Below are 12,702 nucleotides of genomic sequence, written 5' to 3' on the forward strand. Positions count from 1 at the left end.
AAAACATTCAATTTCAAGGATTTGACCTTGGATAGGAAAACATGACAATTAAGGAACCATTTTTTTCCAATCCTTGTTATGTCGAACCTTGTTATCTATGTTTTATATAGATTTACACACAGCAGTTACTGCATTATTTGTCCTTTTGTTTGCATGAACCGTCTTGATGACCCATCTAGATTGCTTCTTCGGGAGACTAGTTAGGTCAGTAATGAAAAGCAAAGTTTTATTGTATCTTGTCCCTTTTAGAATATGATACACTGTTTTCTGCTCTCTATAGGTAAAGATGATCTGACAACATTATGAAGGAATATGACAAAATGCTAATTACTTATATTTACATTCATACCTTGCTAGCTACCGATAATTTTGACATAAAATACTGTTGTCTTCTCATGTAAATATCAGGTGTCGAAGAAAGATTCTTCAACCAGCACTTTCTTTAATAATACTGTTCAACTGAGGAGCTTCTTGATATATAAACTTAAACTAAGTTGAAGTAGGTTACTGTGTGGAATTTTGGATAATACTGGAAATACCTGAAATACAAATAGCAGTAGTGTTATGGTAACTGTTGTGCCTTGTCATTATTAGGTAGACATAACTATTCCATCTCCATCATTTAGTCTGTTTAGAGAATATGATTTTAGTAGATATCACAATTTCTCTCTTACTTGCAGTTCAGTTTATGACATGGAAGGCTAAGTAAATCTATGCTGGTTGTATAATTCTTATATGCTCTTCTATGTAGCATAATATGTAAAATTAATAGTTTGGTCAAAAAGGGAAAAAGGGTGCAAAATGATGGCACATTTGCATGGGATATTGAAATTAAAGATACGAATATTCTTCTTCTCTATATTTCTTTTGTTTTAAGTTATCCTTATAAAATGAACTGTTTGTATCACTGCTTTATTTGATTTAATATTTATCAGTTATCATAATTGCATGGAGCAGGAAAACCTAACTACCTCACTGGTATGAGCTAGGTTCTCAATGGGTTGAATCCATATCTTTCAAGTACCAAATATCATCTTGGAAAGAAGCCTCAGGAGTGTGTCCTGGATATGCTGCCAAACAGGACTAAAGATGAACTTTTGCATGTGAGTTGCCTCTGAACTTTCGAAGAGTTCCTGCACCTTATTACATGCTAGCATCTGCATATTTTTCTTGAAAATAGAAATCTTTCTTGAATTTAATCAATTGATATGATAATTTACTTTTCTATCCATCAAATTAATTGCATATCCTGCACCTATTCACATAGAAAAGTGAATTTTTTGCCTACTCTTCTCATGTTTTTAGAGGAATTATGCTGCTTGTCCCCTTACTGTCAGAATAGATGAAACTGCTCTTATGACTATTATTTGTTTCAGCATTGGACATCCATTCAGGAGTTGCTACGACATTTTTGGTCATCATATCCCATTACAACCGCTTATCTCTATAATAAGGTAATATTTCTCAGTTTTTATAAGATGTTCCATAGCTTATCAGCTGTAGGAAGGTGGATCATTTTACTTGGCCAGCTTTCTCATTCGCAACTAACACTATTATGACAAGGATCTGTCTGTTCCTGAAGTAATAAATTGGTATAAAGAATAAAAATGTGTCAATAGGGTAGTATTTCTGTCAGTGGTTATCCTTTTATATTATTTTATAGGGAATGGGTTCAATGTACAATTCCAGGCTTACTTAATTGTCAATAACTTGATAGTGGTGATAATTCATGGGTATGGAAATCTGAACATAAGAAATAAATTTGATTTTTATTGTGAAATGAGTTATATCTTAAAAATCGATGGAGATGCAAATGGATTTGAGGAAGATAATGGAACAAACTTGGTTTGGTTATGGAATTGGTATGTTGATATCTTGAAGGTTAGGGAATGACGAACAAAGAAATGCATAATTGCAACGACTCGGGATCTCATCCAAAAAGGCTATCCAGATGGTATTATTTGGATTCCTTGGTCATGTATAAGTATCCAAGATCCACCTAGTGCATGACCGATATGGGACTAAAGACAGGTCCGCACGGACCCTCATATACTCTTACCGTTTAAGCATGATGTCCTTGCCAGGCTAATGATCCAAATCCAATCACAAGTACCACAAATCCAATCATAAACACCACGATTGACTTGTAGTTAGCCCAAATAGGCTCGTGCTGCAATATTCTCCAGTCTATATGGGCCATAGATTCGGTCCACTTTGATATATTTTGTAACTACCTAGAATCTCACTTAGAAAGGCTAGTCAGAAGGTATTATTTGGGTTTCTTGATCCTGTTCAAGTATCCAAGATCTACCCAGTGCATAGCCGATGTAAGACTAAAGACACACCTACATGAGTCCTCACAGCAATATCTCCGAAAACTTTGGGTAAAACTCCAAATATTAACAAGAGAGGATAATCAACCAAATAGTAGAACATGTGAAAAAGAAAAATGAAAGCATTATAGCAAGGAAATGTTTCATGGAGAAGATTATATGGATGGTTTTAATTTATATATTAAAAAAATAGTTAGCATTGGCAAGAGTTTGTCTGGCAAGAAATGAGAAACATGGTAATTTTGTATATTGATAAGTTTCTAACATTCATGGCAGAGCAGTAACTTCCAAGTGTAGGCGGTTTTCCGAATTCATAGTGAGAGTAGGCTTATATTTGGGGTTTGCTAAGTTTACTATAATTATACCAATTATAGATGCATTTTTTTTAGGCATAATTTGTTTGTTACTTCTTGATGATGCATTGTAGGTCAGCAAGTCCATGGAAGGGATAAATGCTAGATTGGAATTAGTGCAATCTTAAGAGAGTGAACATTACAAGTAGTGTATCTATGTGGTCAGAGTTGCAGTTTTAGTTAAGCAAGAATGCAGTACTCGAGCGTACATTATTTGTTACCTTAGTTTTATTATGAAAAGGATGGAGAGAGATGCAATTTTTCAAGCAAGACTAATAAAAAATAGTGATTGCAGTGCACCTGAGTCCTTAGAAAAAATGCGAAGTGAGCAGTCTATTTTGTTTTTATCTGGGAGTCCTGCCTTATTAGTCAAAAGTTTAGGTCCAAGCAACCATGTTCCAACCCTTAAACTAGACAAGGATAGTTTATAAAGTAAGGGCCTTGTTTGGCAAGATCTTGCTGGATCTTGCAGCCTGCAGGATAGGTAGAGAGAGCGTGCTGTGGGATGTAGGGAAGGAGCAGGAGAGGGGAGAGGAAAGTGGGGTTGTGGCCCGATCCTGGTGGGATTTTTTTTTTGAGAAAGAAAAGACCTCTCAAGGTCCTTTTTTTTAAGCCCTTGGGTATTGAGTCCTGCGATCCCATCCCCCTTCTCTCCTGCTTCCGATCCCTCTCTCTCTCGCGCGAACCCCTCTCACTCTCTTCTCGGATGATCTTGCCAGATCCTGCTGGAACTTCGCAAAATGGCCCTGAGAGGGAACAAGGCAAACTTCAATATGGGGAATTGGATTTGTTTCAAAGGAGAATATTTTAAAGAAAAGAGCTAAACTGAAATACAGACCCCATTATGCATTCCTTTTCTAGCTTTGTGCTGTATCGACCTTCTTCAGTTAGCATTTTTCAGTTGCATATTAACTAATCGTTTGTGTATGTAACTCTATATAATGTTTTCATTGTTGTTGATTTCCTTGCATTTGCAACAGGTTTTAAGATTGAAGGATGCTATGACACATATCTATCATAAGCTACAGGTATGCCATTGTTGCATCTAATCCAAGATATAATTTGTTTCTTTACTTGTTGAAGTAGTTATTTTCACTTTTCTTGGAACACATATCCTGGCTTTAGTATCCTAACTCTATGAAGTCCATTGCCTTGTTATAATATCAGGGGAGCTTTCCAGCTTCTAGTCTTATGTTTTATTGCTTTCCTGCTTTTACTGACAAGGATAGAGGAGCATTGGATGGATTGTCCCTTTGAAGTGTCATGAATGGAAAATTATTATCTTTTTCCCTTCACTTCTCAAGTTTACTGCAAGCCAATGATACAGTAGAAAATCCAGTTTAAATTTGAGAATCTGCAGAGCACCATATGCCGAACTACATTTTTGCATGTCAAACTCATTTTTTTTTCTTGTCTGGGTTATATTGTTGCCAGTATATATGGAGCCTAAAGGAAGTTGTGAACAATATTTGCAGTATCTAACTGTCTCCAATTTCTTAAACTTTCAGGAGATAAAGGAAGCTGTTCAATCAGATTTCCGGCATCAAGTTTCTCTCCTTGTTCAACCCATGCTCCAGGTAGTCTTAGTGCTTATTTGCTATTCATATACTTGCGAGTACATACGCACACATGCAAAGATACATACATACGTAAGACATATACATGCATTCGTGCATTCATAATACATGCTGAGCTAAAGGACTAAGAATGTATGACATTACCTGCTTTATTTTAGGAAACTGATATATTAGAGCCCATTGGTTTAATTCATCGAGAATTTAGAAGTTGATTGATCTGAAAAATCAATAAAGGATTATTTGTTTAAGAAACATGCAGGATTTGTGAGGTTGGAACTTGACACCCTATGGTGGACAATTGTGCTTGAAGCTGATATTCACTTTATAAACCCATTCTCTTCCCCTTGCGAATTTCTCGAAGGCCTCTGAAAGTGTGTAAAAACTGGAAAATATCTGCCTTTGTTTTCAATTTTTGTAATTGAAGCATCCGAATGCTTCTTATGTGCTGAAGGCTTCGAACTTTGAGTTTGATCCAAATACCTCCCGGAATTTTAATTAATAAACAAATGGACAGTCAAAATAATAAAATTTGCCCATATGGCCTTGTTTGTCAAATTTGGTCACAACCGAACCCAGTCTCAGTTTCAGGTTGGAATTTGAACCAGGACATAAATTCATGGATTTAAGCAAGGCAGTAATCCTCATTTGTTGTCTTTGCTAACATGACAACTGTATATTTATTTAGCCTCCACAACCAGATGGAGAAGTTCGTTCTTTAAACCAAGGCCATTAGATCATTTTCTTTTGTGTTGTTTGAGAATTCATGTAGGACCAAGCTGGAATTCATTCACTAATGATTTATACCATTAAATTTATGCAGAACTCATTGAGTCTATTTAGATTTTAGGGGAACTGGCAGATGGTTGATTACAATTTTCTAGAATTTGTAAATAAGGAACTAGGCACTTTCCTCCATGGGGTTAATTCAATTGGATGGCTCAAATCCAGCAAGTCCAGCATGAGATATATGGATTTTCTCGCCAGTTGCAGGCTTCCAGGTAACTCTCCCAAGGTGGGAGTCAGGTGAGGAGAGAATTGGGTCACATGACAAGTTGGCAGAGTTTGGGGAGGATTTTTGATCTAATATCAAATATTATAGGATATCAAAATCTTCTTTTATAGCTTGATTTTGGTATCTAAAGTCTTGGGGTTGAGAAGTTCATGAGCCTCCTGGATTCTCCTATTTCTTTGCCCTTCCACCTTGCTCTCAGCTGACTCCTGCTTTTCTGGGAATTATCCTTGGATCACCAACCAAGCTTTCATACGGACCCCTAAGAAAACATTGTCAAATAGTTTGTAGATATTATTGTGAATATGTGCACATTTTTAAGTTTATGCAGTGTTCTCCGTCTCTCCATATAAAGTTGATTTTATTTATTATTAGACTTGATGTACATTGAATTGCTGCATATCATTTTTGCAGTCAAGTGGTGTCAAAAATCATTTGAGTAAGGCTCCTAGTAATTTTAAATGCAGCCTTAATAACGTTAACCTAACAAGTTTACATTTGAACCAAAGCATCATGACTTTTGTGCCATTTTCAATACAATACCATTTAGATTGTATTCTTCTTCATATTGAATTCAGATAGTCCATTTTCTGAACTTTTTCACGAATCAGGATCTGCAGACCGGAAGACTTTTTCTCTGTGTCTGTCTTTTCTTGTTTGTTTGTCATTTAAATGGCATGCACAGTGAACTCCCATCCAACTAAAGACGTGCAATGCTGATGTCTTTTACTTATGATTCAGGCCTTGGATGCTGCCTTTGCTCACTATGATACAGAACAGCAGAAGCAGTCCACGAAAAGTGGCAATAAACCAAATGGTTTTGTTCAATAAAAGCTTATAACTTTATTTTCTATGTAATATAATTAAATTTTGACGACGATGATGATAAAGCTGTTTCACTAAATTTTGAATGCTAGATCTGGCATGCCTCCATGTTTGTCATCTGTCTTTTGACTTCATCCCAAACACGTATCAGGCTTTTCATACATAATTGAAGGTCATGAACTCTCATCCTGCTCATTTGTAAGTCTAAATTTCAGGTTCATATGATCTTGTTGGAGAGAGATTTCCCGTGTAACCTTTATGTGAGACAAAAAGATGCCATATTCTAACGGCCTTATATTTCATTTGTTCAGACTGACATTTAATGCACACTAGCAAGTATAAACTCTGGATTTTGTCGTCTATTAGATACGCATTAATCTTTAGTTCAGGTCATTTTGGCTCAAGTATCCATTAGCAGCATAAATTGATATGTGGAATTCTTCTGTACCATCATATTTTGACTGGACCAGCCTGGCACGGCTACAGTGGTTCATATCAAGACTATAATACGAGTGTATGGAATGAAGCTGGACTGGCTTAGGTATGCTGGGCCCTTTATACTCATGATTTCATATTGCACGATGCCATCTAAGTGATCCTTGGCTTAGAGCTTTGGTCTTGCTCTAGATCTTACTCCTACTTTGACAACTTTTACACAATTGAAGGGATGGGATCTTGTTCGACAGTGAAGGCCCAGTTGCTGGAGTCTTGTGAGTTCTATGATCTCAAATCTCAACCTAGCCATGTCTTAGTATCGCCCATAGCCGTTCTTAGCTTGACGGGGCCGCCGATTTGATGGCCGGTTAAATCCTGGGATAAAGTAAAAATTGAACTTGCGAGGGACCAGCTTGTAGTTTCTAGTAATGGTAGCATTGCTTTCGCTCAAATGAAAGCACATCGTCTCATTTATGTTAAAGGAGAAAAAATTTCTGTTGCTCAAATAAAAATAATAAATATTCAAAGGGCCGTCGTTGCAGATTTCATATAATCGAACCGTGGTGGATACGAAGTTCCTTAGGGCTCGTTTGGTTCGCAGGAAAACGAGGGGGGAAAGTGTGGTCAACGGAAAAGTAATGAAATGCCTCTTGTTTGGTTGGAGTTTTCAAAGGAGAGAGATGGGAAAGTTGTATTTCCATGGGAATATGATTCCCACATTTCATGGGAAAGTCTTTTCCATGAGAAACATGGGAAAGTTACTTTTCCATGAGGTGGGAATCACTCTTTTTTTATTTTTTTCCAAAAAGACCCTTCAGCATTAAAGAAGCATTAAAGAGGCATTAAAGATCTAATTTTTATTAAGGGCATAATAGGAATTATACATAACTTTCCTAGGAAAGTGGATGGTCAACCAAACATAAGCACTTTGGAAATTAGTCACTTTCCCATGGTTAACCAAACATGTCAAAAGTACTTTCCTAGGTATCCTCTTCCTAGGAATCTGATTCCCAGGAATCATATTCCTAGGAGGGACCAAACGAGCCCTTAGATCATTTGCATGGGTTCCCTTTATAAATGGTAAGATTAACTATTTTCAAAGTCAGCATACCGTAAAATTGAAGGATTGAAGGTCGATTTGTCAGATGAAGTCAGATTAACCTGCCAAGTATCAAAGCAATGACCTATTCAGAGAAAATGTATCCAACATATGCTGGGAAAAATAATAAATATGAGATAAGCGTTTTTTACTCAAATATTTGAATTCAGATTAAGTTTTAGGTCCGATCATATTACGGTCCTTCATCATATTTTTGTGCCCAGCTGGCTCGCTTACCGTTAGACTCGAAGTAGACTTCAACGAACCACGCCCAGTAGGTGCTGGAGGAACAATTGTGGAATAAACTCCAGGAATATTTGAAAAAGAAAGCCTAATTGCAGCTCTCGAGTCTCGACCTCACGGCAATTTGGTTCAAGTCACCTGCGGGCCGCCGTTTAACTTCTTTTAGCATGCCAACGATTACTCCAAAGTGAGCCTATTTTTGTCATTCGCGGTTGTTTACACGCTTCTTGGGCTGGACAAGGTTGAGTGCGAAATTTTGCGGCGCTACACGAACCCCCAAACCCAAAGCCCGCTGGACCATCTCTCTCTCTCTCTCTCTCTCCCTCTCTCTCCCAACAGAATTCCATCCAAACTCCCACCCATTTCCCACTCCATCCCCCCATCTACTCCCAAAAGAGACCCCAATGCCCCCCGGCCTACGCCCCCGCGTCCTTCCTTTCAAGAAAATGGCCATGAAACCCTCCCCATCTCCCTGCCTTCCCACCCAATTCCTTCTTTTCCTCCTCCTCCTCCTCCTCCCCTCTCGGGGCGAAGCCTCTCCGCAGCAAGGTAATCCGCTTCCTTCTTGAGATTTACTCTTCTTCTTCGTCTCTTCCCTTTTCTTTCATTCTTTGTTCGATTTGTCCTGTTTCTACTATGGTTTCTTGCATGGCAGGGCCGACGAGCTACGCCCGTTTCACATTCGACGCCACCATGTTCCCGACGGAGGCCGACTACGACTACATCGTTGTGGGCGGCGGAACCGCCGGGTGCCCCCTCGCCGCCACACTCTCGGAAGGCCACCGCGTCCTCCTCCTCGAGCGCGGCGGCGCTCCCCAGGAGTTCCCTTCACTAATGAACCAAGAAGGATTCCTCCGGACCCTGGTGGAAACCGACGCCTCCGACTCCCCTTCCCACGCCTTCACCTCCGAGGACGGCGTCCCCAACGCCCGCGGCCGCGTCCTCGGCGGCAGCAGCGCCATCAACGCCGGCTTCTACAGCCGCGCCCACCGAGGCTTCTTCGAGAACTCCCCCGCCCACGACTGGAACATGGCGCTGGTAAACAAGTCCTACGAGTGGGTGGAGCGGGCGGTGACGTTCCAGCCGGTGCTCCGGAGCTGGCAGTCAGCCATCCGCGACGGGCTCCTGGAGGCCAACGTCACGCCGTACAATGGCTTCACCGTTCACCACGTCGCCGGCACCAAGATCGGCGCCTCCACCTTCGACTCCTCCGGCCGCCGCCACAGCGCCGCCGATCTCCTCAGCTTCGCCAACCCTGACAATATCCGGGTGGCCCTCCGTGCCAGCGTCGATCGGATCTTGCTCAGCTCCCCTCACCCCGGTTCGCGCTCTCTCTCCCCCTCCTCTCTTGTTTCGAATTGTTTGATCTCAGCCGTATGATCTTTGGAGAACGGCTGATCTGCGTATCTTGGAGGGAATTGCATCGGCTTGGGTTCTTGGACCGGTGATCCTGGTTCGGACGCTTGCTGCAATTCGATGTGATTCCGTCCCTCAGATGGATCTTCCATCAGCACCGTTCAATATTGTAACTGAGATCATACAGAAGAAAAAGCCAACTCTTATTAGTAATCTTTAGCCGTTCGCTTGATCAAATCTTGGTCTCCAAACCCTGGGGTAAATGTTTCCAAGATATTCTTAGTTTTTCAAGAGGTTTTCTTAATAATTTGATTGAGAAAAAAAAACGCTATTTTATTCTTCATGTACTTTGGCGATTTTTACATAATTTATAGATTTTGCTGAATATTTCATTATTTCTAAAGTGAGACCGACTTTCTTTTTTCTGCTAATAGTTCATCTCTGCCTAATTTTTGTAAAGAATGATCTCGGACTCTTAGCAGACTTAGCTGCCTTACAATTTCTCTTTCGTGCGCTTATCATCACATTTGCGACGTTACTGTGTACTCTGCACTGAGAATTGTCAGTGTGCAGAATCATCTTTTTCTCTTACATTATCATAATTTGGAATTCTTCTTTTTTTTCTCTTTTCTGATTTTCATAGTAAATTATTCATAATTATGAATATTTTGTGAATAAAACAAAAACAGTATAGATCGATTGGGCATGATCCTGGCCCTAGGAATTTGTATGCATCTCTTTTCTGATTTGTTACGTTGACCATTTGATTTGGTGTCCGCTGGATTTTTTTTTCTCTCTCTTTCTTTGGTCTCTTTCTCTCTCTGGTATGGTAGGCTCCCGGCGGCGGAACCAGCACGCGGCGATCGGGGTGGTGTACCGGGACCGGTTCGGAAGACAGCATCACGCGATGACGCGGCCCGGCGGGGAGGTGATCCTGTGCGCTGGGGCGCTGGGGAGCCCCCAGCTGCTGCTTCTAAGCGGGGTGGGGCCCCGGGCCTACCTCGCCTCGTGGGGGATCCCCGTGGCCCTCCACAACCCTGACGTGGGCAACTGCCTCTACGACAATCCCCGCAACGGCATCTCCATCATCCCCTCCGTCCCGCTCGACCACTCCCTCATCCAGGTGGTGGGCATCCCCGAGTCCGACGCCGCCGACGCCTCCTTCCTGGAGGCCGCCTCCAACGTCGTCCCCTTCTTCCCCCCCTCCCGCTCCGTCTTCCTCCACGACCCGGCCTCCCCGCTCTACGTCACCGTCGCCACCCTCATGGAGAAGGTCCCCGGCCCCTTCTCCGCGGGATCCCTCCGCCTCGCCTCCCTCGACGTGCGGGATAACCCCCTCGTCCGTTTCAACTACTTCTCCAGCCCGGAGGACCTGGCCCGGTGCGTGGCTGGGGTGCGGAGGCTCGGGGACGTCCTGGGGTCCCGCTCCATGGAAGAGTTCCGCCGGGTGGGCTGGTGGGGGAGGCGGGAGTTCAGGTTCGTGGGCCCCGGGCTGCCGGCGAACCGGTCCGACGAGGCGGCGGTGGCCGAGTTCTGCCGGCGGACGGTGAGCACGTTATGGCACTACCACGGGGGTTGCGTCGTGGGGAAGGTGGTGGACGGGGAGTACCGGGTGACGGGTGTTGGCTCCCTCCGGGTGGTGGACGGTTCCACCTTCTCCGTCTCCCCCGGGACCAACCCCCAGGCCACCCTCATGATGATGGGCCGGTGAGCCTTTCTTGTTTTAAACTAAAATGTGTGAAAGCCCTCTCCTTTTAATTCTTGCTTGTTTCCTCCTCCATTAATTGAAAGTTTTTCGAGTTTTGCCGAGTGATGCGTGTATTTGATGATATGCTTGGTTCGTTCTTCTCTTTGTTTTGGTGTCGTGGGTGAAGGTATATGGGGCGCAAGATGATCGAGGAGAGGAGAAGTAGGAGGAGGAGGAGGAAAGCATCATCGTTGGCGCCTCATGCCTGAAAAGTGCCAGCCTCAACCGCGTTCCGGTCTCTGCTGCCTGTTGTATTGTATTGTGTTGTACCCTGCTCTCGGTCTTTCTTCCCTATCCCTCTCAGGGGCGGTACAAAAGAATCCTCCTTGGATTCCATTCAGGTGTTTGTTTTTCACCAAATTTTTCTTTTAATACTCCACGCTAACAAGGAGAGGGAGGGGGAGAGAGAGAGAGAGAGAGAGAGAGAGACGGTAATCACATTTCCAAATTGCAGAATGTAAAATGTTAAAAGTTGCAGCGACCTTCAGCTGCCAACTACTTTCCTGACCTTCAGTTACCAACTACTTTCTGAGCAATCACATGTTAAGCTCTGCAATTACAATATACTTTTTGGTGCGGTACCATGTGATGTCAAACCATGCCCCAAGCTTTCTTGACGTCCCTTTGTCTTAAATGTAAAATATCTTGTTGACTGCAAAAATATATAAAATACCTTGTCTCTGAGCCTCTGGATTGCATGGAACTCATTTTCAAAGAAATCATCACATCACCAAGTCCAAAGCTGCTAAGCTGCTATCATTGCCGTTGGGATTCGGCTCGAACAAAGAGCCAAGGTGGCTGAGCTACTGGAGTGCTCGGATGGTCGGCTGCTTAAATCGTGAGGGTCAACTAAAGATCATAATGTATGTTCGAAAAGGTGATGCGGTGGCCGCCATGCTTAGATAGTGATGGCTCTGATGCCGATCACTTTCGAGATGTCGGATAGAAGAGATCATGTAGGACCTTGACATCAGATCCGACATGAAATAGTAAAGATATAGAAGTTTTCTTGTCGGAGTGTCTAGTTAGAACTCTTCGACGCTTAAATTAGATAGACATTCAGAAAAATGGAGATGTTGTGAGAGCGGCAGAGTGACAGCACAAGGGTGTGAATAAGCTCGAGAGCACTTATCTGGAGGAGTGGTTTATATGGGCAAGGGTCGATGCCATCGCAGAAGAATTCAGATGTATGGATCAATCGTTTTTAGTAAGCGATCGTAGGTTTCGAAGAACACATGCAGACATTTCACCCACGCTTCTTGTTCTATACATCTTGCTCATTCGCCATGCAGTTAGTGATTTTAAGAAATTCCGGAACCATTCTCCATAGCTAAGAGCAAACCACCCCCCCCCCCCCCCCCCCCCCCCGCCCCACACACACACACACAAACTTATGAAAAAGTAAATGATTAATAGCAAAAGAATTTGTTTATTCAACTATACGATAAAAAAAGATAGTGCTAGCGGTATCTTTGTACTACAGTGCAATGAAAGCATAGGTTACAACCAAGGAGCCACCATACGTCGGTGTCGCAATGCTCTCGGCATGATTGAGCGAGGAGAACGTTGCTGCTCGTAAAGTGACCTGAAAACCTGACGTTTAGCATCATGATACTTCTTCACCTTGGATCTTTACATGGACAAACAACCTGCCAAAACTTGCATCGAACATTGCTACTTGAAGATGCCACAAAAGTTGTCTCCCAAAAAGATGCTACAAGTGTA

At 42.3% G+C, this 12,702-nt stretch overlaps 2 protein-coding genes across 5 annotated transcripts in view; both read left to right on the forward strand.

Moving 5' to 3' along the window:
- Window positions 1-6,440, forward strand: part of LOC103714649 (general transcription and DNA repair factor IIH subunit TFB1-1-like) — a 46,265-nt gene extending 39,825 nt beyond the window's left edge. For all 4 annotated transcript variants that reach the window (XM_088716173.1, XM_039118766.2, XM_088716174.1 and 1 more), the window contains 5 exons: window positions 990-1,103; window positions 1,377-1,454; window positions 3,667-3,714; window positions 4,195-4,263; window positions 6,014-6,440. In XM_088716173.1, the coding sequence (XP_088572299.1) occupies window positions 990-1,103; window positions 1,377-1,454; window positions 3,667-3,714; window positions 4,195-4,263; window positions 6,014-6,103 (399 nt within the window). In that variant the 3' untranslated portion in view covers window positions 6,104-6,440. The remainder of the gene's footprint in view (window positions 1-989; window positions 1,104-1,376; window positions 1,455-3,666; window positions 3,715-4,194; window positions 4,264-6,013) is intronic.
- Window positions 6,441-8,167: 1,727 nt separating this feature from the next.
- Window positions 8,168-11,322, forward strand: LOC103715972 (Glucose-methanol-choline (GMC) oxidoreductase family protein). Its single transcript, XM_039118770.3, has 4 exons — window positions 8,168-8,423; window positions 8,530-9,195; window positions 10,064-10,937; window positions 11,105-11,322. The coding sequence occupies exons 1-4, from the start codon at window positions 8,279-8,281 to the stop codon at window positions 11,184-11,186; spliced, it is 1,767 nt and encodes a 588-aa protein (XP_038974698.1). The 5' UTR covers window positions 8,168-8,278; the 3' UTR covers window positions 11,187-11,322.
- Window positions 11,323-12,702: the final 1,380 nt, after the last annotated feature.

The sequence above is a fragment of the Phoenix dactylifera genome, chromosome 2, assembly GCF_051530095.1.
Source record: "Phoenix dactylifera cultivar Ajwa chromosome 2, Ajwa_hap1_PhDact_Kaust_v1.1, whole genome shotgun sequence".
Taxonomy (NCBI): Eukaryota; Viridiplantae; Streptophyta; class Magnoliopsida; order Arecales; family Arecaceae; genus Phoenix; species Phoenix dactylifera.